At 38.4% G+C, this 26,742-nt stretch overlaps 1 protein-coding gene across 2 annotated transcripts in view; it reads left to right on the plus strand.

Moving 5' to 3' along the window:
- The first annotated feature begins 7,538 nt into the window (after positions 1 to 7,538).
- The window catches only part of ccbe1 (collagen and calcium binding EGF domains 1), a 36,273-nt gene continuing 17,069 nt past the window's right edge, over positions 7,539 to 26,742 (plus strand). For both annotated transcript variants that reach the window (XM_084383458.1, XM_084383459.1), the window contains exons 1-2: positions 7,539 to 8,008; positions 8,095 to 8,175. In XM_084383458.1, coding sequence (XP_084239584.1) covers positions 7,905 to 8,008; positions 8,095 to 8,175 — 185 coding nt within the window. In that variant the 5' untranslated portion in view covers positions 7,539 to 7,904. The remainder of the gene's footprint in view (positions 8,009 to 8,094; positions 8,176 to 26,742) is intronic.

Genomic DNA, 26,742 nt, shown 5'->3' on the forward strand with positions numbered 1-26,742 from the left:
CCTGTTATTATGAATTAAGAATGCGACTTGTCTTCCCAGTTCAGTCACTTTGCACACTTTGTCACAAAGGGCAGAGGAAATGGACCATTATACTCCTGTATCAGCTGTGGATCTGGATGAAGAGGAAGGATGAATTCAAGGAGGGATGCAGTGGACTATACGTGTGTGTGTGTGTGTGTGTGTAGTAGAGGTGGAGGTGGGTGGTAACAATGAGCTGGGAGATCCGGAGGAGGGGGGGGGGCATAATGGCAGGGAGGGGCGGTGAATTGTGGCCATCCCAAGGACACTGCACTGAGGGTATATTTATTGATCGTGGCCCCGTTGAGGGGACACGTGCACTGACATGTACTGTAGTAAAAGTAAATTCCAATCTCACAGTAATTGTTGTTGTTGTTTTTTGTGTACGGTAGTAATCAAGGAGGGGGAAGTGCTTTAAATCGGCTTAGTCCAGATTCTGATTGTTTTCCTCAGTGGATCTGTAAGCTCGAACATGTAGGATTTTAACTAAATATGAATAAATCAAATACTATTTTTACTGTACAGAGTGTATTGTCGAAGTCCAGCTGTTAAGGGCAACAGTCATCTTCCTGACATCCATGTCATGCTTGCTTTTCCTGGATGGCGCCTGTGTGGACGGGCGTGTCTGCAGCAGCACTTCTTCTCACGTCACATGTCTTTGCACCTTATGTGACTCACCAGTGAACCTTGGATCAGCTGGTGCGAGTGAGGAGAGACACAGAGAGAGAGAGAGAGAGTCACAGTGGCATGCGGCGGAGGAAATGGTTTCTCACTGAGATGAAAAGAAGAAAACTCCACATTAACCTGCTGCCATGAGCCAAAATGATGATGGCTGTGCTCCAGTTGCTTTCCAGATTGGGTTGCTGCGTCTCACCTTCCTGTGATATTTATGTGAAAAGGAACAAATAATGGACTGAATCAGCGAAAAGATATTTCTTATAATAGGCTTTTCTTGTACGATGGCCTTGGGCACATGTCTTTTACTTCGTATTTGCTTTGGTGTAGGTACATTTTTTCACTGATATTTACATTGTGTTACGTTGCAAAGCATATTTAGCATGCTAACCAGCTAGCCCCGGCCTGTCCACGTCCAAACCTAACCTGTTCATTTGGCAGCAGTTAGCAGTTATGCCAATGATATGCTGCCCCCTACTTGTTGTGAGTATGAATTCAACAAGTGGCCAATTCTTACGTACTTGCACCTTTTCAGAAGACAGTATGTCAGCTTCCCTGATCTCCCATGGGTGTTCTTCCAACAACCGAGGGGCCGGGGGTGTACTACCAAAGGATCTCAGGGTGCATTTAGGCTCGTAGGAGGTCAGGTGGTCCGCTATATATTCAAGAGCTAACCCTCCACGAGCCTTAAAATGATGGAGAGGAGGAACACTTACAGCAATGATACTTCTGAGGGTGTGAATGTGTTTTTCAGATTGTATTGGTAAAATGTGATTCTTCCCTTTAAGACCATTTGGACACTATTCCTCCTCCAGTTGGCCTCCATTCCATTCTGTTTGATGCAGCATCAAAAAATAGTGCGAAAATTGAGATATATCTCCCCTGTGGTGCTGACTTGTTTTTCCCTTGATTTTCCAGACTTACTGATACCAACACACCCATGTGTTTCCTTTATTTATACCCTTTCACAGTTTTGAGCGCTTTTGATGTCATTTCTCCTGCGAATTCTCCCATTTATTTTGTCTCTTGGTGAGTTATGAATCACATCTTTATGCTCCCGGATTGCTCGCTGGTCTTTTTTGTTTGTTTGTTTCAACTATCGTCAAAGACCAATAACATAATGATCTATTGCAAAAAACCTGTCCATTAGAGTTCCTAATATTCTAGTCTCATTTCTCCAGAAATGAATAAAGACATATATAAATGGCTCAATAGATAAATTGATATGCCATTAAGTGCATCAAAAATACAATTTTAAAATAAATGTAGGTATTAATTTATTCATAAAATGTGACATGAAGTGATATTTCTGTTTTAATTTTGCATCTGTATTTATTTACCTTTGTATTCATTCAGCTATTTATTCACTTTCCCATTTAAGTTTCCATTTTATGTATTATTATTTATTTATTTATTCACTTATTTCTATACTTATCTGATTTTGTATTTATTTCTGTATTATTTACCATTTGCATTTTCCACATACTTATTGCAACAGAAATACAGAAATAAAATAAAAGGAAAATTAAATGGGAAAGTAAGTAAACAGTTGAATTAATACAAAGGTAAATAAATACAGATACAAATTACACATTTTATAAATCAATTTAAAAAATATATATATATTTTTGGTGGCTTATCGACATATTAATTAATTTATTAAGCCATTTATATATTTATTTATTTATTTATTAAGCCATTTCTATATTTATTTATTTATTAAGCCATTTATATATTTATTTATTTCTGGTTTTGGCACGTTCAGTCCTCCATAGTTTCTGAGCCACCAGACTCTTTGAACATTAGACATATAGTAACTCTTATCCTCAGATTGGATTAGTGATGGTTTTATGTTGGTTACAATTGCATTACTGTAGCAGCGGTGGCGTAGTCGTTTAATAAAAAATACATAAAAAGGAATCATACTGAGATCTTAACTGGTTTAAAGACAATAACACTGAGAGTATGGAACTGTATGGAGAGGGCTAAATATGTTATTAGGGATTGTAATGATGGTAATGAAAATGAATTACTGTAATTATTGACAAAAGAGAGGTAGAGTAATATTATACATTAAAGCTGCACCAACTGTGTTCATTCTGCACAGAACAGTTTGTGGGAGGCAGAGTGACCTTGAGACAGAAGAAAGCCCTGTAAAGAGAACGTCACAGGTTCGACTCATGTAACAGCCGACGTGTCCTCGTTGGTGCGTTTCTAAGGGTTCAAAATGTCAACAAGGAATTCATTTTCACTTCTGTAAAACAAGACGTTTTGCTCCTAATGCAAACACAGCTTGCACGAGCGGAGTACATGGTACAAGGAGTCCGTGATGCAGGCTGGTAATATTTCTCATGAGCTCAAACTTGCTGTGGCTCTCTCCCAGTCTGTCTGGGCATGTGCAGAGAGGCACTGCAGTGCTGCACTGTGAAGAGAGAGAAAGACAGAGAGAGAGGAGTTTTGACAGTGGGGTGCTCATTCCCTGCAATATATTCTTGTTGCCATCCCATGTGTGAGGGAGCATTTAGAGGATAAAAGACTGTATTTGAGTGTGGCGTGCTGCTGCAGCCAGGCATTATGAAGCACCCATTAAGCATCCATTAGGCATGAAAAGGGACATTCTTATTTGACAGCACATCAGTGTATTAACACTTGTTACATTTCAGATTTTCCCTTGACAAACAACCAAATGGAGTGTATTTGTTGCAAAACACCCCTAAAACCATCACATCATAGATTAGCAGTGCCTCTCTGGTTCAACTCAGGCAGTTAAATGAAGAGAAACAGCCATCACCAATAGTTTAGTCTTTATTAGCTGATGTTTGTTACCGTACAAACCTCTACCACCTGTGTCCTTTCGTCTCGGATCACTTTCATCTGGTTTAATTTGTTCCCTGATTGGTGCAGCTTCTCTCTCTGCCGAGTCTGTAAAGACAGGATAAGACTTTACGTGGCACTAAAAACAAACCGCTCCACCTGTGGGGAAACACAACGCCGACGCTGATTTGGGTAAACAGTGAGAAAAAAGAAATGTATAACGAGGTCATGGTCTTTTAAGATGGACACACACATAACCAGAGAGAGGACTGATTAAAGTGAGGAGGCCACTTTAGGACAACATAATAAAACATTCATTTATTTCAGAACAAAGGGACAAAAAAGTGTGAAGAGTTAAAGGTTAAAATGTTTCCTTTGTTGTTCTCTGTTGTTTTTCTGGAAATTGTTGACACGGCAAAAGAATTACATATTCATATCTCTGAGGCAGAAGATGTTGCCAGATATTACAGTGAGGGTTATGAGCCCTGTAGCTTTGATACAGCATCAGCCTGCAACATTAATTGGCTACTTGTGCTGTCGCAGGCATGATCCTCCTCTGCCTCTCGGGCTGCTGAGGCATCAAAACAGGTGGAACATAAATGGCACAGCGTGTGCACCTCAGAGTCGTGACGCACCCTGGTATTTCTAAAAGCTGTCATCCATTTTGTGGGCAATGATGACGATAGTGGCAAAAGAGGGGCGGGGGTGGGATCCCTTGGTTGAAAGGGCCATCAAGTGGCTGGAAGTTGAACTGCACCCTCAGAGCCACAGAGGCTCTGCTGTAATGAGGCGGGGAGACCGGTGAAACAGTACTTTCCCTTAGACTGAAATGGTCATGCTTGAGCAGACCCTTTGAAGCAGGTTCAAGGTGTCTTTTTCAGCTAAATGACCCTAGAAGAGGCCTGATTCTAAGTCTTCTATATAAAAGCACAGTTTCTAATAGAAAATATTCTATTACATGTCACCAGAATAGACATCTCGACTGCTGTCATATTTCTGAATAAAGTTAAATCATGCCCGAATGACCTCCCAGATTGAAAAGCGACCATAGTGGCTGTAAGTGACACCACAGTCCTCTTGTTTCACTCTGGATATCCTTTACAGGCTCCTGAGCAGCTCTGCTATCCAACTCCCTGTAATGCCACACTGCATTCCTGAGAAACAGAAGAGCTCTTGGGTTCTGCAGGTGCCAGTGAACAATGTGTGAGCTCAGATCAGGCCTGCTGGTAGAGGTCACACAGAGGAGAAGGTCACTCAGAGCAAAAGTCATCAGGATGTTAGGGTTTCTCATCAACTAGATCACTTGACCCAACCAATGAGAAGGGTAGTGAGGTGAGCCGGGGTTAACGGAGAGTAAAAGGTGGGACTTTGTTCCACCTGATGTGCGGCTTGGTTCACATGCGTCATGTTTGTAGTGCTGGGTAGAATCCAGTGGTGCAGAGTAACCACATGGATGGAGGATGAGTCGCAGGGTCTATTCCACCTGCATAAAAGTACTTTTTAAATATTTTTTTGTATGTTTGGCTGGTAATACTTATGTACATTTTTAAATACAAGACATTTACTATCATTATTTAAGGAGCTGAACACTGTTGAATTATTAAACCATGCAGCAATGACTACATAATGGCCACAGACAGCTTATAATTCACAAACTGGCAACAAAGTCAGTTGTTATTTGTATTTTAAGGGTTCTTCAGATTCTTTGTTTTGATGCATGAGTTTTAATCTTACAAATGTTTAGACATGATAATGAAGCACATATTTTGCCACTGGGCGCTGCAGGCTATAAATATATTATGTTTGTCCTGCAATCCTTTAGTTGTTTATTTATTTATTTTTTAAATATGTTAAATTAATTCACAAACTCTGCTTTCCTCTTTCAACATGCTGCTCAGCTTTGTTTGTGATGACATGGCTGAAATTTCGCACCACACATCCCTAGTGTTTTGACACGGTAAATAAAGACAGTAATCTGCTTTGCTCATACAGAAAAGCTGCCCTCTGGAGGCGTGAGGGCTGTGGTATGAGTTGAGAAAATTAGTGAATTAGTGAATGCTACACTGTTTTATTTGACTAATGAGTACTTCTCGTTGACATTATGTTAACGAGTAAACATTTTCTGCTGTGTTTGTTAAGTTGAGATGAAACCTGCCTGTCCTTGCTTCGGACATATTCAAAATTATTGCTAGATAATACATTTTCACCAGATTAGATTCAGTAAATAAAGGTTCTTGGGTTCTCCACGGACTTGTGATTGATAAATTGAAGAAATCCTTTAATTCCTCAAATGGATGAAGCTTCAGAAACATGTACAAGATCCTTCTCTTCTCATAAAGCAACTCAGCAGCCTCTTATTAAACGTATAATTAACCCTGATGACATAATCAGGGTTATTTGTATAAACTGTGGACAGCTCCCCTCAGAGACACTGAATAAATCCAGCTATTGTTTTCACAGGCTGAGTAGCCTCCTCCTCTTGATTGAGTACTTCATGTGTTCATGTGCCCCTTTAATATAGAATAAAGATGGCTCTCTCTTTCTCAAATCAGTTTTTGATTATTGTATGCTTATACAACGTAGAGCTGCACTAAACAAATGACTATGAAATTGATTTGTGCTCATATGTTAATGCATTCTGTTGTGTTGGTTTTATGAGTGTCCACGTATCAGATTAACTGAAACACAGAGATTAATATACTTTCTTCTAATTGATGATATACAGATATTTACTTAATAGTTGTACTTATTTCCGTTACTTTACAATTCCACTTAGGCAAATATTGTACTCCACTTGGCCTATCTTTATTTATTAAGTTTATAGTTATTTGGCAGATGCTGCATTTTGAATGTTTTTATTTCATCTGCAATAGTAAAACATTGATTCAGATAATCAGTGGAATGCTTAATATAAGATCTGATAAACGGTTGGCTCCTAGTACGCCATGGCCTATATAAATACATATACACAATATGTAGACTTTAATTTTACCTTTGATACTTAAGTACATTTTCTGCCAAATGTCTTTTGATACTTAACCTCCTGTACCCTGATTGTCCCGTTAACTTCCCCATAAGTAGTTTTAAAGTAAACAAACAAACAAAAAAAAAGATTTTCCTTCATTGAATGACAACATATTTTTTAGTATATGCGTATTTAACACATCTTTTAAGCCATATGATGTTGTTATTAAGAAATAGACTAAAACCAAGGATGGACATCATTTTCATGGCTGCAACATCACATCAACATAATATTAATGTCTGGAACATGTTTTTATGCAAAAGTCCCCAAAATTCAGTTGGTACTTTGGGGACATTTTGAGATTTTGACTACAATTTAGATGGTTTTTTTTGTTTGTTTGTTATGACAACATATTTGTAGTGGCTTTATGCTTGTTTAAACGCGTGTTTTGAGCAATATGATGCTTTTTTAAAAATCAAGAAATAGACTAATACCAAGATGACCAATTTTTAAGGTTGAAACATAAAATCAAAATTTAATAATATTGATGCCTTGAACATTTTTTATGCAAAAGTCCCCAGAATTCAGTTAGGTACTTTTGGAAATTTTGACAAGAATTTAGATGAGTATTTTTTTGTTTGTTTGTTTATTTGTTTCTGTTTTTCATGCCTGAACAACATCGAGTTGTAGTGACGATCTTTTTGTTAGGTCCAGGTTGAAGATGTCAAATACATTTATGATCAAATACTGTAATCTTACTCCAGTAGCCTACTACTTGTAACCTATGGGTGACTTTCACTTTTAATAAATTAATATTTTTAACAAAATATTTGACATTTTGGCTCAAGTATGACTTTGAGTACTTTTAAAACACTGAACATAAGCAGCATAAATGTAATAATTAAATATTTATCCATTATTGCGTAGCTGCTGTTTCAGTATCAGCCGCGCGGTGGTAGCAGAGACGTAAACGTCATGACGCTCATAGCACGTTCTCTGTGTGTGTGTGTGTGTGTGTGTGTGTGTGTGTGCGTGCCCATGCGGTCGCGCGCGTGTGGTTGAGTGATGGGACGAGCGTCAACAGTCCGTTTGTGTCAGTTATCAAAGTTTTACCGGAGAGAAACCCCTCACCGAAAGGTATGTTTATGTGTCAGCACCGAAAGAAAGACATGTTTAAACATGAAAAAGTTAAAAATATTCCTGTTCTCTCGGAGTTTTTTTTGACGTGACCTGTCAGAAGAGGAGAGGAGAGGAGAGGAGAGGAGAGGAGGGAAAGTTTAAGCTAGCGTCCGTTCATTCACGTTAGCTTCTCAGATGCCTGGGGTGAGTGGGAGGGTCCGTCCACACCACTTCAACCCTCTGAAGTTGTAGCAGCGAGGAGGTAATCATTAGTGTGGATTACTGACAGCACCTAGGTGACTGGACCGATGAGATGATACTCACACACAACAGCAGCCCTCTTCTGCTCACCGTCACCTGCATGTGCTTCTCCGGAGGTTTGCTTTGGTCCTACCAAGAAGAGGATGCCACTGACGGGTAACTGAAAGACACGTTAACGTGCTCTTTTAATGAGCTGAGTGGATAAAATGCTTACTTTGCCTCCAAATGTTGTCTTTTCACAGCGGAGAGTGCTCTGAAAATAACATTTCTACAACCAAGTACCCCTGCGTGAAGTCGACTGGAGAAGTTACGACCTGTTACAGGTACAGTGCAGTGATTTATGTGGCTGGATGCTGTTCAGATTGGGTTATGTCAAACTGTAAAACCTTATTATAGAGTGAAGTTATGAAGCTGCAGTCCAGTGTCTCCATGATGTAAAGCAGGACTTATCACTCACTATCCAGAGAAATAGTGAAGTGAAGTGGAAAATCAGTTTACTTGTCAGAGTTGTGTCCAAAAGTAAAGATGTCATGTTAAAACATCACTTTAATCAAATTAAAGTCACCCCTACTTGAGTAAAAGTTCTAAAGTATCTGTTATTAAATGTACTTAAGTGTGTTAAAATATTACTTTTGTAAAAGTGAATGTCACCCATACGAATAGTGTGTGAATAAAAGTATTTCACATTAAAAAGTAGTAAAGTTTTCATGACAATAAATGCATCAAAAGTACAATTATAACCACATTTTACATATATTAACACATATACTATACTGTTTACTTTAGGTCTATCAATTATCACCCTGGCTGATACTTAGATTTGATATGCAGCTTTTTTTTCTGATTATCGGAAATCAGTGTCTTTTTATACTAATTAGCTGATCAAATAAATACATTTAAAAATCCACTACTTTGGCTTGGATGCAGCATGCAATCTGCAAAGTAACTAGTTATTAAAGTTATCAAATAAAAGAAGTGGAGTAAAAAGAACAATATTTCCCTCCAAAATGTGTAAAGTGTAAAGTAGCAAAACATTCACCCAAAATTGTTCTTAAGTACTTAACTTGTGTAAATGTACTGAGTTACAATCCATCACTGGGCACAGTTATGCCTTATCAAGCAGTAAAAGATAAACGTAAGTAAAAATCACAAAATATCATTACCTGAGGCTGCTATTAGCTTTAACACAACATTCAAAAAGCTTTTAACATTCTCAAGGGTTCTTTTCCACCATACATGTGGTTGTATTATTGTTTACAATGAATCCGCTGTCAATCAGATGTTTATATGAGTTGTAAAATGCCTGCTTCCTGGCAAGGCCACAGTTGGATTATTGTAGACATCACAAACCATCACGAGTTATTACATAAAAGTGTATGAACTGTGTTGAAATAACGGAATTTCTGGAAACAGATGAGCCAATTTTGGATTTTCCTCTTAATCATCCTTTGTGAATGTAAGGGATCATAGCAATCTAAATATCCACAAGCCTCCAGATTGGCTTGTTATGCTCTGACACTGGCTTTAATTATGACAGTTCACAGACGCAGTGGACACAGCGGTGCCTCGCAGTTAAACTCCTGTCGGAGGCCACGGATTAAGTTGTTAGAGCCTAATCTGTCTTCATTGCAAGGGGCCACCTTCCAGGCATAATGAAAAAAACTCGAAACTACCGACTTTAAAGAGGTATTTTAGTCAAAAATCTGTTCAAATATCCATTGTGCTATTCCTTTAAGGCCAATTTAATCATAAATAAAGTTTACAGCAGCAAAGTTTTACTAAAAAAGTGGCAGATTCGTGCTACTCTCCAACACCCCCCACACTCCTTACAGTGCTCCTTTAAGATACACCTATTGTGAAATTGATAGCTGTTAAATGCTAAAACGCAACTTTGCAGGAATATAATGCTCTTTATTCTGGCTCATTGTGATTCAGGCTGATGAAACGGGTTAACTGTTGCTTTGGAAACAAGAATCATGCAAATTATTCAGCGGACTAATTTCAAGCATTTTCTGTGATGATGATCTGGATTCACAGCAAATCTATTTCTGTATGTCCTTTTCTGGGAAAGCGTATCAAGAATTAAAGAAATGCCAGATTGTTGAACGTCCTCCCTGAGAAGTCTTCCAAATGTCGACTTTGTGAGGTTTCATCTCTGCATCACTTGACAAACTGCTGGCCATGATTCAGGCACACAGTGACATCCTGTTTGATCTTCAAATCTCAAACACATTCTTAACATAATTATGTTGGTTTATGGTTACTGGCCACAGTTGTTTCCCACAATGTTTATTTAAAGAAGAAAAACTGTTTCAGCTAAGAGCCAAGATAATGTGTCCTGGGTGCATTTCAGTTCACCTGCACGGTGTGAGCTGACGACTGCCTATCGGCCCTGTAATGGGTACTAGAGAAGTTTTATTGTAGTGCCAAATATTCAGATTAATGATCTGAATTTGATAAGGTGAATGTGTTTTTTTTTTTCTTTTTCTTCAAATTGCGGTCATAGACCAGTGCAATTGTGCCATGGCATGACTGAGACATAGTTCAAAGGGAACCAAGTGATTTAAGCTGGCAAGATTCAAATGCCAAAGGAAAATGTAGGGTTATGACATTCCTTAGGCGCTCTGTAGAGTATCAGCGTCTCTCTGCATCTCATAACAGTTTTTCACTGTAATTAACTTTTTTTTAAAAAGACTTCAGAACGTCATAAGAACGTTTTATGTAAAAGTTTCTTGTTTTGTTTTCTTTTTTTTTAACATCAGCTTTATCTTTGGACAACAACTGCTGTAGAACTGCGTGTTAGATGGGCATCGACTTGTAAACCACTGAAGCTTACAGTGCACATGGCATGAACAGTTCCTTCATGGGGTGAATACAGGGGTCATGATTCTCACTGAATTAATTAATGGGCTCTTCACCCTGGTTTTTTTTGTATTTTTGTTTGTTAATTTGGGTGAATTTGACAATGCAGTTTTTAGCAGCTAGCAAAAGTTACAAGATATTTACAGATATGAATGTAAAGACATGCATCTGCATTTTGGGAAACATGTTAATTTGCGTTTTTGCCAGCAGTTAGATGAGAAGTTTGACACCACTGTCAAGGTTGGTAAGATAAGCAACCAGCCGAGACTTCAGGAAATCTTGTCGCTTAGCCAAGAAATAGTCTTACACATACCCCAATATAACACCTTTTCCTAACATCATGTGAGCGTCCACTGTATCTGTTAAATATGAATTCTGCTACGTCATATAAACAAAATACATACCTATCAGATCAGATCAGATTGGAGCCTAAACCATTTGCTTAAAATATAGGTGAGTTTGCTAAAAAGCCTCTCTTCCCACTTTTTTACTTCTTAAGTAGAAAACATAAGTTTTGTACTGTGATATTTAGATGTTTCTTTGCTGGAAATGATAAACAATAGCCAACAAGTAGAGATGGTGTGTTTTCTCGCCAGAAACTTTTCAGTGTGTTGTAGGCCTAGTAAGAGAGGAGAGGACCACACAAAGGAATTTTGAAACAGGCCTCCTTTGGCCATGGCATTCCACTGTGTGCACAGTTTAACACTTATCCTTGGTGAATCTATCATATTGTGAAACAGCACCAGACGAGACGTCAAAGACCCAGAGAGCATATGTCACAGTACAAGAGAAGTACCAGGGCCTCAGCTGACTCTGACCATATCTGTCTTACTGTCAGTGGAGGCACATTTGTTTAAGTTTTTTAAGTTGAAGAATTAGTGTCTCTGGATTCAGCATTTTCAGGCTTCAAAATATAAACTTGAATTTGTGTTTTTACAGCCTGTGGGGTTAAATCTGCTTGTCTAGTAGTATGGTGTGAAAGGTTGTTCAGGTTTTTTGTTCCAGAAGTTGCACTTAAATTATGGAAGCCTGTGATTGCACCATAAATTCTTTACTTAAAAACAGGAGGGTTTGATTAAACTGAAAAGATATGAGCTGTTTGTTCCAATTTGGCAACATCTCTACTGCAAATCTAGCACTGCGGCTGCGTTTTGGCAGCCTACCTCCCAGTGATCACTTTTTAATCAGTACTGCCTGTTGTACAGCTAATCATTGGTGGCTTTTTGTTTTTGTTGCTGTTTGTGGTTCTCGTTGCCTTGTTAGTTCAGCCATTGTGGTTATCATTGGTCATACAAGCCATTCCTATTGTTTTCCGAACCACAGTCACCGCTGCTGAAAGCAAAAGCCCATCAGTGTCTGTGTCCAGGGAATTTTAAGTCTGTGGCTTGTGTCACATAGCACGATTACTGACTTAGATGGACAATCGCACTGAGCATAGAAAAGCCCTGGAGAGTTTTCTATTTGGGCCCATGTTGCAGATTTGTGGGGCTTTCAGGTTTAACTCAGCAGTTATCCAGTTAACTTCATAATCCTGCTTTGTGAGACAGACCCCCTGGGGAAAAACAGCAAATCTTTGAGCTTTCACGAACTACTTTTGGCTGCCTCACTTTATCAGTTGGCAGTAGTGACAGAACAATCGTTTAGGACAAAATGTGGAGTAATGTTCTAAAGATTTATTATTTTATTGTTTTTATGCCACTAAATCAAGCACATTTTGTCACCTGCTGAGATGAAGTATCTCCTTTGAAAATTTCAAGATGACAGCCAGATCCAATCTGTTAACCATCATAGAATGGAGAGACATTAATAAAGTTGTTTATAACTTTTCGTAGGTGACGAGAGGGTACATGAAACAGCGATTACATTGGCTTGATTTATTGTGTATACAATTACAGCCTTACCTACTCTGTAAAGGAAATGCTTCTCTGGAAAAGAAGCAGAACACAGTCTCTCTACAGCTGCAACAGTTACACATAATTGATGTGTGGCATGTGTAATTGTTGCTTTGTTATTTTTCCAAATAATACTGCTGGTACTGAACATTTTGTTGCGATCCCCCGCCTCTTATGTTCCCTCCTCCTCTGCTCTGGAATTCACTCTGATTTACGTAGTAAGGAAACTGAGGATAACATTTCTTCAGCCCCCCTGTGAGACGTGATAGCCATGATACTTCTCATGCACTTGGCTGATCCAGACAGCATTTGTTTGTCATTGTTTGTATTGTCCTGTAAATGTCATCATCAGTTCCTGCCAATTAAGTGCAGTGGAACCTTTTCAGAGGTCTGTCTTATATCTCTCATTTTGATGTAATCCTTGAATGCATTGTATTCAATTGAATCAGGTGGCTGAGAAATTTGTCAAAAAGAATTGGATAGATTTTCCACTGACTTCAAAGTGACTGATTTATATCGTGATGTAGATTCAAACAGTGGGGGCACCGCTCAGTTCCAGAGAAATGACCGCTTCAGTCTGATTATTCAGTTTGGCTTCAAATGTTTAAGTCTCTCTTGTTTCCTTAGTTTTCAAATCTGGTTTCCACATCAAATTTAAATGTATTCTGCACCTTGGAATAATCCTCTCAGTTGGACTTCTGTTCCATTTCCCAATTCAAATAGCTTTCAACACTAGAAATACACTTGGGAGTTCTTTGTTGCCATATTGTCATTTCTCCAGTGATCTTAGCTTCATGAACGACATATTGTGGCACAGCTTGAGGAGTTCAGCAGGCACCAATTAGTTATGTTTTGTACTTTTGGGCTATTACATTTCTGATTCAAATGTCCTGCACTAAAAAGTGCAATGCATCTTGATTTATGAACAACATTGTCGCATCCAAGAAGAATTTCCTAGTGGAAAAACATGTAACACAGGAAAAACCCCATGTCATAATGTTACAAAATGAATGTAAACACACTCATGGGCACACATCCACTATTGTAAAGTAGTAGTAGTATAATAGGCTGGAATCCTTTAAATAGATGTCAAACCTAATTCTTCCAACATTTTTGATTGTATGCTTCTCATACTGAGGTCGTAGATGAAATTACACATACACTGATACAGTGTAAGTAGTCATTAAGCGCAGTGGATGAAAGCATGAAAATCCTCCGATGGAAAACGGATGACTGCACATGGGGGAGTTGGAAAATATAAGGCAATCTAAAATGATTACTCTCTGTCCCAGACATTCTCTATAGATGTGTTTTTTATTACTTACAAACCCAATTATCACCCCCCTCATGTAAGCTACTGGATATGTGTCAGAGAACCAGTTAGTAGAGTTTATAAGTATACTTGTCAAGTCTTGTCTTCTTCTTTGCACAGAAAAAAAGAGCAGCAGCACAGTTCATGTCAAAGATTTTAGAAGAAAGCACTAAACCAAAATAGCATACCAATAATAAACTTGTTGTAGCTGTTGTTCTGCTGTAAACAGTATTCTAGTGGGTCCACTTAAAGGTTTCCAAAAACACAGTGGCAAAGTGCCAAAGCAGGCGTAGTTTAAATTACTGAAACCACATCTGGAATTACTAACAAAGCATTTTTAGAAATGGTTTAGATCTCAAATTATTTTAGAAATGAATGATGACATTATAAGGTATTGCTGTTTAGCAATTAAAAAACAGAAATGGGTCATGATAAAGTAAATACGTTGACAGAGGAAGGAGCATGGAATAAGTCCAAGCTGTTTCTCAACAGGCCCTTGAGTCAAAATGAGTCTTCTGGAATTAACCCCAGTAGATGCAGAATCAGATAACACTGCTCAGAATCGTGCCAATCAAAAATGCCTGAAATGATTTTCTGTACCTGGTACTGTTTCCAAGCATTTAAATGCTGTGTACTGAGTAACAGCAGAAAAAGTAAAAAGTTGCCACTATAATTTACAACATTACATTACACAAGCAAGAGGCAATAAACTCTTGCTTTGGTGATACATGTGCTAAATTTCTGACTCAAGACGATGATCTGATTTCCCATAATTCATCATAAACCAACTCCCTGAAATGATGCATAATGTCCTGTCAAAGAAAAGACATCAACATCTGTTCTCTATCAATATTCACAAAGAGGAAATGTAGCCTGTTAACTTAAGTAGACTGCTCTGTTACAGAGACTGTACTGTGGAGTCAACGAGTTGACATGAACATTTTGTGTTGCTTTTGTTGACAGCTCCCACATGGTCAAAGATTAAGAGACTCTAAAGGACAAAGAGAGAAGGTCAGCTGTCGGATTAAGCTAATGATTATTGTCAATCTGATTGAAAAACCTTTACAAATCATTGTTCGAAAAATTAATGCATTTAAAGATTTGACTCTTCTATGGTTAATGTTTGGTTCGGTTTAGGCCTGTACTTGGCTGGAGATAAGTCGAAGATCATGGTTTGAGTTAAAAGTACAATTTTACGAAGGTTAATAGACCTTCGTCATCATGGTTACAATATAATAGCTTGGTGGTTTAAAGAAACCAACCACTGACTGTGGTAGTAAACTGGAAACGAACAGCGGCCTCCTGTGGCAAAGTCTTGTGTTTTGTTGACCCAGGACAGTAGAGCTGCAACAATTTGATTAATCCAACTATTTCGATAATCGAGTCAATCACAAACATTAGCTGCTTCTAGCTTTTTAAATGTCAGGATTTGCTGATTTCCTTTGTCATTTATGATAGTAAATGAAGGGTGTTTGGGTTTTGGACTGTTGGTTGGACAAAATAAGCAATTTGAGAAAGTCACTTTTGGCTATGGGGAAATGTGATCAGCCATTTTAACAACTTTTTATTGATATGAAAATAATTGTTAGTTGCAGCTCGAGAGGACAGTGTCCTATTTCCAGCATAATCACTTCTCAGTCGGTCGGGCAACAGCATAAAAGAATGGGTGAGCTGGCCTATGAAGCTAGTTCATTATATTTAGAGGTCAAATAAAAGTCCTGTAGCTGGATCCCCTAAGGACCCATATACAACTTCAGTTTCTGTAGCACCCACTTGTAAGTGAACAGGCTTTTTGAGTGTCATTTCATGTAAGCTGCTTCTCTGCCAACAAACCTCTCCAACTGGCACCAATACCCTTCCCAACCATGCATTTGATTTAAGGAGAGAACATGATGCTTTCACCCTCTGCTGCAAATAGATTGTTCATCTTTGCAGCTCAATAGTAAATATGTTGTATTCACTATAACTTGTACTTTACCACCACTAATGGGTCAATCATAGGTTTTTATAATGGAGTGTTTGGCTTAGGTTTACCTCCTCATTAATCACCTTTGGCTTTTTCATTTTATGTTCCCATGAAACAAGTCTTCTTCAAAGCCACTGTTGAAGTTTTCAATGATACCAGCACATCTGTTGCCTACAGGGGAAACTATAACAATCGGGTTATTGTGTGCATTACTTGATTGTCGGGTTATTTTTGCTCATTCACGCTTTTGATTGATTATCTGCCTGTGTGCTCATGTGCACGTCCTACTTTAGTAAATACCCCTGCACAGGTGGATTAGTTGCACCTGCATGTGCAGTTCTGGGCCTATAGGCGTCAGTTGAAATACATGATTACTTTGAAAAGACCTTGCTGGTTCTTTTTTTCCTTTTTTAAACTGAGACAAACGTGTATGTTTGTTTCTGTACTAAAGCAAGTTAGCAACAGGATGCTTCAAGCATAATGAAATGTTATTAGATTTAAACCAAATGATTATTAAGAAGTTATGAATCCAAATTGGTTTAGTTTATGTATCTGTCATGTGTCAGAAAAAAAACTTACCTAAGGGCTAGGTGTAATTTATGATTCTGAGGTTATGTTTCAAAGCACCTCAAAAGAACAGTCATATCAGTCACATACTGCGAAAACCAAGAACAGACATGCTTATCAGAACATGATTGTTTGTTTTTTTTCATTTGATCTCTTGTTTCTCTCGAATGCCTGTGCTCAGATACATCAATTATTGGTCACTTACTCTCTTCTCCTGTCCAACAGAAATATTATTCATGCTGATGTTAATAATTCATGGTGCATACACCCTAAAGCTGGCCATTATTGTGAGTCACTTTAATTTCGTCACACTTTGCAACCCATTTTGAATAATATTGTGATAGAAGTCGAGCCAATTGGTCATGAATAAATTCTGCAGGTCCTGTCATTAATATATTGGTGTTGTGTTGGAAGTTCTCGCATTCACAGTTGAACTGTGTTGCGAGTGGGAGGTGGAGGCAATTTATTATTCATCTTTGCTCCCGCAGGGGGTGATATTTTGCTAAACATTTTAGTGGCATCTTTATTATGCTATTTGAGATGACATACGAAAGAGCTCATTAGCCCTAGTCTTTTCAACAATTCAACTGAAGTGTTGATAATGCCCTATTAGGTAAAGGATGAATCCCCATCTTGTTCCTTAAAAGCGCTGAGAAAGATACAGTGGAGTGTAAGTTATCATCATGAGAGCAGGGGAGGACATGTTAGTGTTAAGGAGCATTCCTTAGTGACCGATGTAGAGCACAAGCAGCGGCAAACATCCTCCCTCACTTCTCTCGTATTTCTGTGGTGCATTGCACTTCATGAATTTAAGTGGCATGTCAAAAATATACATATAGTTGGTGTTCATAACTTTGCTATTGAATTTGCAATTTCATTTTTTTTTATCCAAATCGTCAACCCGCCAGGACAATAAATCAACAAATATGGTCCCACAGTTTATCACCTACAAATAAGAAATAAAAAGTTAGCCTTTTTCTTTCTCTCTCTTTTTTAAAAATGTTTTATTTGGCCTTGTTCAAATAATTAGAAACATTTGATTTCAGAGATCCTAATCAGACTTATCAACTAAATATTTTCAGTATTACTGGACAGAAGTGTACTTGGATTTGGTTCCTTGCAAATGTATTATGCCAGCTGTTTTCATTTACAAAACATGCCTTTACTGGAAAGACCATGACTTTCCGAGTTCTTGCTCTATGTTGTCTCCTAAACCCTTGAGTTTTCTATCAGAATAATTTGACAACAGTTGTTTGGATGATGTTGACCTATTGCCCAGTACACACATACTTAAGCACTACACAGTAGTTGTTAAACAGTATGTGGAGGACAGGCTGTAAATGGAGATGGATTTTCTTGTTCTGTCTAAACCTCCGATCGTTTGATCCAAATACTGAATCGGCACCATTAATCAATGACAGGATAACTACAGCACAGCCACCTGGTCCCTTTTCACATGTAGTCTTATTTAAAATCAGAGTAAGTTCGTATAGTACATGAGTGTTAACATAGAAACAGGTTTGAGAAATCGGCATCAGTGTTAATTTATGAATGAATGCTGATGGTCATACCATGTGACATTTTCATAGTCTCTTTATGATCTGACCTTAAACACCTGTTTTAATTGCATGCTAAATGGTAGTAGATCCTAAATAAATGAATTAGAAGATTTGTTTTTCTGTTTCTGGTGAACTTTGAGACCTTGTGTGGTCTCTTTCACTTTCAACTTAACATTTTTAGATAACAGGCATTTTCCCTTCTCCAATCCATGTATCAACATTTGGGGTTTTTTTCAGATATTTTGGCATCTTAAATCCCACTCTTGTTGCTTTTGGCTGATGCTCATTCATCCATCTGTTTCTCGAATGGAGAACTGTAGTGTGGTCACGCTTTGGTCGTGCCTTGGTTTTGCAATGGTTAAGAGATGTGGTGATATGTAAACCACGGACTGTGGTTTTTCTGCCTCCATGCGTCTGTTCTGTATGTCTAAGGCAGTGATTTAGTTGTAGTCAACTTGTTATTACACTCTAGATGTAAAGATAAGCAGCTAAAGACAAGTATTTATTCTTCCATTACAGTAAAGCAGGAACTTCTTGACAAGTTAATCAGCTAATTGAAAGCAATTGGGTGTGTTCTTGAACTCAATGTGCATTTTTTTCCCCAGCTAATTGTTATTCATCATTGAGCCACTTGAAGCCTTAATTTATTCTCCCATTAGTGAAAAGAACAAGCTGCTAATTTATCAGTCCTGAAGGACAGCAGCTAGCCAAAGGGAATGTTCGCCTGTGAACACGCCACCATATACCAGTCATTTTAAATTGTAAACAGCTGCAGCATTCAGTGTTAATAACACAGTTTGGAAAAGGGGCTTCATGTTTGGCGGTTTTTGGCAGCACAGATGTTGTCCCTTCCATTGAGAATTTTGCTTGTATGCGGCTGAATTTTAATGTTTGTGCGTCAGTTGTAATTCAGTTTAACGATAACCATCACACAACACCCAGCACCAGTGTGTTTGTCCACCTGTGAAGGCCAGGTTAATTAAAGTTGTAGATTACTCAGACATGTATCTTCCTTCTCACCTTGCCCTCTTCTCTCCATACAAGACAGACAAATGTGTTTTAGTTATAATGAATCATGCACATAGTTAATCATTGATTTAGATTATATTTTGAGTTGGCCAGTGCTGGCTGTTTTTTATATGTGTAGTCCCTTGACAGAATATTAAATTTCATTACTTGCAAGAATTAAAATAACATGAAAACCACACAGCCTTAAGCGAGCTAACATGTCACATACCACACAGTTACCTTACAAACTGCATTACAGAGAACATATGAAACACATAAAGTGAGAAATATAATACAGCAACTACGTCACATGATGTCTGACCATGACACAGGACAGAACAAGGCTTATTTATATCACATATCTTATATATGATGCATATCTTGTCACTTTAATTACAGTTTAGAGTCACTTTGCAGAATGAACAAATGACAAATGGTGGAGTAAATCAAGCAAAACAGAACAACTGAACAAAGTCTACAGCTCTGTGATGCTCACAGTACTATTATAGCTTCTTGCTGTTTATCATGTTTAATATTTCTCATGTTCATTATCTTAGTTGAGCCTGTCAGTATGTTAACATTTCGTGGCTGAGACTGATGGGAATGTTGTAAGGTATTTTGCATTTTAATGTGTCCAATACTTTTAATGTATCTAATACTTTTGACCTGATGATGTTGCTATGTAAAAGTCAAGACATCACCAAGGTTATTACAATTCATCCTCTGCAGGACATGACTGCCAAATTTCATGGCAATCTATCCAGTAGCTGTTGAACACATGTGTAGACAACTCACTTAAAACCACAAATGTCAACCACATGAGTGCGATTCCCAGAGCCAGTCTGCAAGCAGGGCTACATACAGTACACAAGATGTAGAAGCAGGAATCCAGCACAAACTCTGTGGTCAAAAATACACAACAAAAACAGATCATCCAAACCATATACAGGTATATCACAATTCTGTGCATCCAGTCTTCTGAATACCACAAGGCCCAATACAACTCATAGCTTTATAACACTTAATTTAATGCTCCCAAGTGGGATTGCTGATTGCCTTTTCTAGTCTTCTTTCTTTCCTTCTCAGTAAATGAAGTGTATTGATTTCTCTCGCGTAGCAGTGGGAAGCCCCATTGTCAAGTGGCTTGAATTGATTGCAGATTGATTGATTGAGAGCTCTTTATTTAAATTTAGATTACCTTTTCATGGTACTTGATATATTTTTCTTGTTAAAGCGTAGGGAGGAGGTATTGACACAGTAGATCTACTCCAGCTAATGACAGGTCATTAAGAGCATTTGCTTTTTACATCTAAATCTTTATAAACGTTGTTGGATTCAACCTTAAATTTCTACTTTGGGACAAAAGACATTTCTTAAAACAAATAATCTGTCATAAACTACTGTTGATTTTAGGTCTGCTTTCAATCAGCCAGTTATTCACTTCTTCATTGGTACCATTTGCATCATAAGTGTACTCTCATTGTAGTGTTTTGTAGCAGATTTTTCCACACTGTTAGCGTAACAAGCTGTTAAGTCTGTGAATCATAACAAAGGAATTAAATTACTAATAATCCCTTCAAGATTCTTGGAACATTTCCCTGAGGTGGACGCTGCACCCTTTTACAGTAACCTCCCCTAAGTGTTTGAAAGGGGATTGGTAATATCTGGCTTGTGTCCAGTTACGTAGAATGGTTTGAGTTAGAACTACACGGAGGGGCTGATGGTGGTGGTTTACTGTAACAGCCCACAGACAGGCGTGCTCTGTGTAATTTCCTGAAGTGTCAGTATTGGAGACATCACACACACCTCTGCACTTGTCCTCAGCCTTTTAAGTGAAAGTTTAGATGAATGTAAATTTGACTTTCTCAACTCAAAATGTGACATAAAAGCATATAGATTTCATTACGGATTACTTAGAGTCAAATCAGATTTGCTTGAGCCTGGTACACCACTGAGGTAAGCAACAAAGAGAAGCAGAGGCTTGGGTTGACTCTGTCTGGTAGTATTTTAGCTCTAGCTGTCTGCTAAAGCTGAGCAAAGCTGAAGTGCTTTTTTTGCAGTGTGTCTGACTGTTGGATTATGTTGCAGATGCAAGCACAGCAGGTGTGCTATACACGGCCAGTATAGTTGCTAACGGCAGATCTAATATGGATAGTGGTCCATATTTCAAGTGACTCTTTTCAGCTGCAAAAAAGTTGCCATTGCTCAGTAGCCGTGTTGTATAACAGTTATCTGTTCACTGTATGTCTGCATAATGGTCATGCAGACAGGAACAACTGCTTTCTGTTGTTGATCTGGGCACACTGCTGTGAGAACCTCACACCTGGGCTATATATGCTTTCACTGTTGAACCAAAGAAAGATTCTGATAATACACTTTTTTTTTCTGGAGTGGCATACAGTTCTTTTAAAGGAATAGTCATTTATAGTTAGATAGTTAGATGAGAAGATGGTACAGTATTGATAACTCTCGTGGATGGATGTACCCTCATGTTGGTTAGTTTGGCTTTGCATAAAACATGGAAAGAGGGAGAAACAGCTTGCCTGGTTCCTTCCAGAGGTGGAAAATAACAAAAAAGCAAAAACCAAAAAACAAAGCATAACTTGTTTGAACAGTTTGTTTTTGTACAGATTGCAGAAATTAGATATATTATGTTTATTAGTGAGCTTTAGAGGTGCAGTGGACTGATATTGTTGCCTTTGGACTGAGACGGACAAGTTGTTTTCAGTCTTTATGGACAGATATTAGTGGTCTCAATCTTCTCATTTTCTTAACATGTATTTCTCAAAATGTTTAACTATTCTTTTAATAGTGATCATGATCTCAGGCGTTCATGTGACAAGCAGCAACATTTCCCTTTACCTTCTGACTGTATTGTGTTGCTACACACTCTGACAGCGTAATTTCCTACTCTTTTTTTACGGTTACCAGGCCTTCTCTTCACCGTCGTGTCACAAGAGAGGAAATGAAAACAAAAGGGCAAGAATTAAAAGCTGCGTAATGAATTACTGACATTAAACTGAGCGATGCATTTGAACAATTTTCCAAACCGACTGCTTGTTGTTTTTTAAATGAGGGGCCCGCCTTACCATGGGACAGTGTACTAAAACTGTGTGACTGTCACGGACTGTGAACACTGAACTCAAACAGTCATTGACCAATAGGTTAAGTTAATGTACCATGTTAGTGATCAAATGGGCTGCCATTATTTATCTGGAGAGACATACTGTATCTAAGCACTTACCCTGGATACAGATAGAAGCAGTGTTGCTGAGAGAAACTAATTTTAAATGAGGGAGTAAGGATTTTTATTCAAACGTATATTTGTCATTTTAAAGGTCAAGTAAAGTGTTATTTATGCTTTTTAGCAGTAGATATGCTGTCCCAAGCTGACCTTTATCAATTTGACTCTCTATTCTTGTATTACCATGCCTCTAAGGTAATTTCCTCTTCTGCTCTGTTGCTTTGCTTGTGGCTTCCTCCCTACATTTCATTTACCACACTATAGTCATGTGCATTAGGATGTCTTTGCCCAGGCAGTCCTAACATTATGGGTATGTCCATACCCGTAATTCTTGCCTAATCAACAGCATGTAGTTTTTAATACTTCCCCCTTGACTGCTTAAGACTTCAGCAGAGTTAGCCATCCAGTGAGTACAGGATTCGTGACTGGGTCGTGGTGTGGTCAGGGTCTGTTCAGTGTCTTGCATATTAAGATTCAATCAAATGACTACATGTAATGTGAAAAAGGGTTGTTTTTAGTGAAGAACCCACAGAGAATTGCCACATGTGCAGCCTGTCTGTTGAGCCTTTTAGCCTCATTAAGCTCACAGTTTTGGTTTTATGGATTCCAGTTAAATGATGTTGCCGTGTGCCTGCTGGATGTTATAGCGAAAACATTGTTATATTGTGATTAGGGCTAACACAGAGTTTAAAAGCCCGCAACTCCCCTCCAGTTAGTTAGAACTGAAGAAGCCTCTTGGGTGAGAGGTAAAAGGTCTTGAAACTGAAGAAACTGAAACATGTCCAGTTGCCTACAATACAGCACTTAGAATAACCATCACATGGATGACTGAGAAAGCTCATCAACATGTGATTAGGGCTGTTTGTCTGGCAGCTTGTCATGGAGTACGCCTGTCCCTTATTGGCCAGAAATGTGTTAATACAGCTTGCAGATATCCAGTTTTTCAAAGTGAATCCTCAAATAGCAACTGGTGGAAGAGCTCTAAGGTGTATGTGAACTATGTTGTTAGGTACAGTATGTGGGTATAAGTAAGAAACATGCTCTGCAAAAAGCATGTCCACATTTAGCAGTCCTTAAAGTACTGAAGTATCTCATGTTTTCCTAGTACAACACCAGATACTGTTAAATATTAAAACCATTTCATTTGTGCTGTACAGGGCTTGTGCCAATAACAACTGGCCCGTTCCAATGTTCTCCTATAAATTAAAGTATGTGCATGAAGCTCTTGAACAGCTTAGTTATTGTTGGACCCCTTTATTCCATGAAATGTCCCTTTAGTCAGCATGCTGAGTTACTGTTAAGTGCGTTGGGGTTAAAATGCTACAGCTGTTGTCTGTAATACCTCCAACAGACAGATACCCGCTAGTGGAAAAACCTTTTTTTCCAACATCATTTGCCTTTTATGGCATCTCTGAACAGTCGTCTATAATTACATGCTAATTACCCACAATAATAGGACATAATCTAGCATAGCTAAGGTTAACAGCAACATATTGGCAAGAGAAATGTCAGTGTATTAAGAACCATGAGTGTAGAGAAAAATTATGGTCCGTAACAATATCTGATGTCTGAGTCCTTCCTTTGCTGTGTGTAGTATTTTTAGCAGAATAAATGACCTTTCCAAAAGTTTTTTTTTTATGTCTGGAGGCTTGGAAAACACAAAGGTATCCAGGCATTATAAAGACGGACTCTCTGTGCTTGTTTTTTTAATGTGTTCCTATAAACTCATTCTCCTCCAGGGTTGTTTTTTGGGACACGTCACTGGCAGAAGAAACTGTCTGTCATAATATACTGCAGTTTTGTCTAGATCTGGAATAGCCAATGCGTTGCTTAACTTTATCTCCTGTTTGTCATAACAACCAATGTGTGCTTACAGAAGTAGGACACATTTTGACATGCTGGAGTTTTATTTGTAAATGACATAATGTAATTCTCCAGGACAAACGTCCAAACCAGGAGGCCTTACAAACTGCAGAGCAAACCTTTGTTCATGTGTTTATATTAACTTTTATATTATACAAGCTGTGCGTTTGTACGTCTGTGTTTGCATGTGTTTCTAAGCGAGAGGGATTATGTGACGGTGACAGCATTTAAACTGCCTTTAATATATGGTTATCAATAACACACAGTATTGAATATCCTGTAAAACTCTTACTTATTGTGTTGAAAGTCATTGAAAAGGAGACAGATCACTTCCTGTTCCCTGATTGGAGTGAGTTTAACTCGTCTGTTTTAGTCACAATGTTTTGGACACACAATAATTCCTTGGAAAAGGTCTACAAGACTGTTGGCATTAGAAGGCACTACTAAGTGCCCCAGACACATCTCTATGACCTCGCAGGTGCAACGTGGTTTTGTTCTGCCCTCTACACGGCTTCATACCTCATGATTTTGTGCAGCCACCATGAGTGAGTAAGTTAAAAGGTTTCTTTTTTGTCGTTTTTACGTGTGTTTATTGTAATTATCTCCGACTTTGTTGTGCTGTCGATCCTAAGTCTGCACAGGGTGTTTTATTTTGAAATTGACTAGCTGCTCTATGCCATTCTTGTGTCTGACTTCCCGCCTGGCTCAATTTGCTCTTCGCAGCATGATCTGATTTCTGTCCACTTCCGTCAGAAGTATACTCTGTGTGTTTTCTCCACAGAGCAGAGCTGATAGCCACTTCTGGGCAGCTTCTAAAACAACTTGGCGAGCCAGGTGGACCCATGAGCATTGTCTAGAATGGCCAAAATCAGCTCCAGCGGCCATGCAGCCAGTTCATAACACAGACATGCCCTGTAGAATCTGGGTCCAAGTATATTATCATTATAGATTATTCTGCTGTTAATTAACTTTTTTTACCTTTTTTTCATTTCATCAGAAAAAAATGTCTTCAAGTTCCCAGAGCTCATGATAACATCTTCAATTGTCTGGTATTGTCTAAACAACACTACAAAGAAGAGGGTCAAGAGGAAAATATTCACCTTTGCTCAAAACAATTATTGATTAGACTTATTCAGATCCATTCTCTGTCAATCGATGAATCAGTTAATAGTTGTAGCTCTATTCCCAACACCAGAGGAATGCCTATCTCTGCATTAAAGGCCTTAATTACACGCACATCAGCATCAGCAGCTGCTAAACTGTAACATTTCCATAAAGATGGAAAATGAGTTTCAAACATTAGAGCACGTGTTGACTGATATTTGGCTTACAGAACAGGGAAGACATTCTTTTATTTTAGCACAGACAGACTCAAGTAAATCCAGTTTCCCCCCCTCTCTTTTCACCTTCCATAAATAAAAAAATATTTATTCATATTTAATGGGCAACCAATAATCTTTCAGAATTGAGTGACTCATTCTTTTGAGTGTGAGTGTGCTGATGACCGCAAATGGAAATATCGGTTAGCTGCTTAGAGAAAGCTACAAGAATAGCAGGGTTTTTTCCGTGCAAAGAACATTAGCCATTTAGTCTCAATCTGCATTTCTAAACAAGAAGAATTCCTTAGAACCAAAGCCAAACGGCAAAGCACATGAATATGTCTCACATGCTTAAGATCACAATACCTGTGATTTTCCATAGAGTCATTGTCCCTTGTGTGGTTTGCTTACTGCTGACTCACTTGTTGTTCTATATATGACATAGCAGACAGTCATTCTCTCAGCTCTGGATTTCTTCAAGATAAGGATTAAACAAGACCTGTGACTGATCACTGGAAAATAGCTTGTGAGTGTAGCTTCAGAACTATTATTTAAAGGCTTTTTTGACAGCAGAGTGAGTTGTGATACACGTAAGCTGACATGAGGGCAGCGCTTGAAAATTGGACTTTGACTCTACAACAGAGGATAACGAGTGATCCTGCTGTGAAGAGGCAACAGTGAGTGGTGCTTTGACCCTGCTAGAGGAGAGTGCAGAAGTCTGCAGTATATCTGCAGAATACAGGAAAAGATGAACAGTCGTGTGGAGGAGACTGTGTAGTCTAGAAAGCCAATGCCAGGGTTTTGGACTTGAAATTAGCAGCTAAAAAAGAGAGGGATAATTCAGTTTGGAGACTACATCTGGATGGGATGTGCTGCAGATTATACAAAAGACTGAAGATTGAAAAATAATTTGGACTCTGTTATTGTTGATGAGGAAGCGTCTGATGAACAGATGGTTATATGCAAACATACTGATTGTGTTATGCCTTTGTTGCAGATTTTACACAAGAGTCAGTTAACCAAGACTAGAAACCACCATCCATCCCTGGGTACGAAAGATTTCCCTGGGGAAAAAGCTTCTTCATCCTGGGATTAAGTCTAAGGAGGCTGGCAGATATTGTTGATAATGATACAAGGTGGGAGTGGGAGTGAGAGTTAAATATCATGAGCACAACAATCATTAAAAAGTTGTGGAATGTGATAACAAGGGAGAGAAGAAGTTGTAGAGAGGACTCTCGATGAGAGGCGATAATCAGAGTTTATAGGCACTGATAATTAGATATGGGGTCAGATCATTA

Source organism: Pagrus pagrus (genome assembly GCF_965226575.1).
Source record: "Pagrus pagrus genome assembly, chromosome: 19".
Classification (NCBI taxonomy): domain Eukaryota; kingdom Metazoa; phylum Chordata; class Actinopteri; order Spariformes; family Sparidae; genus Pagrus; species Pagrus pagrus.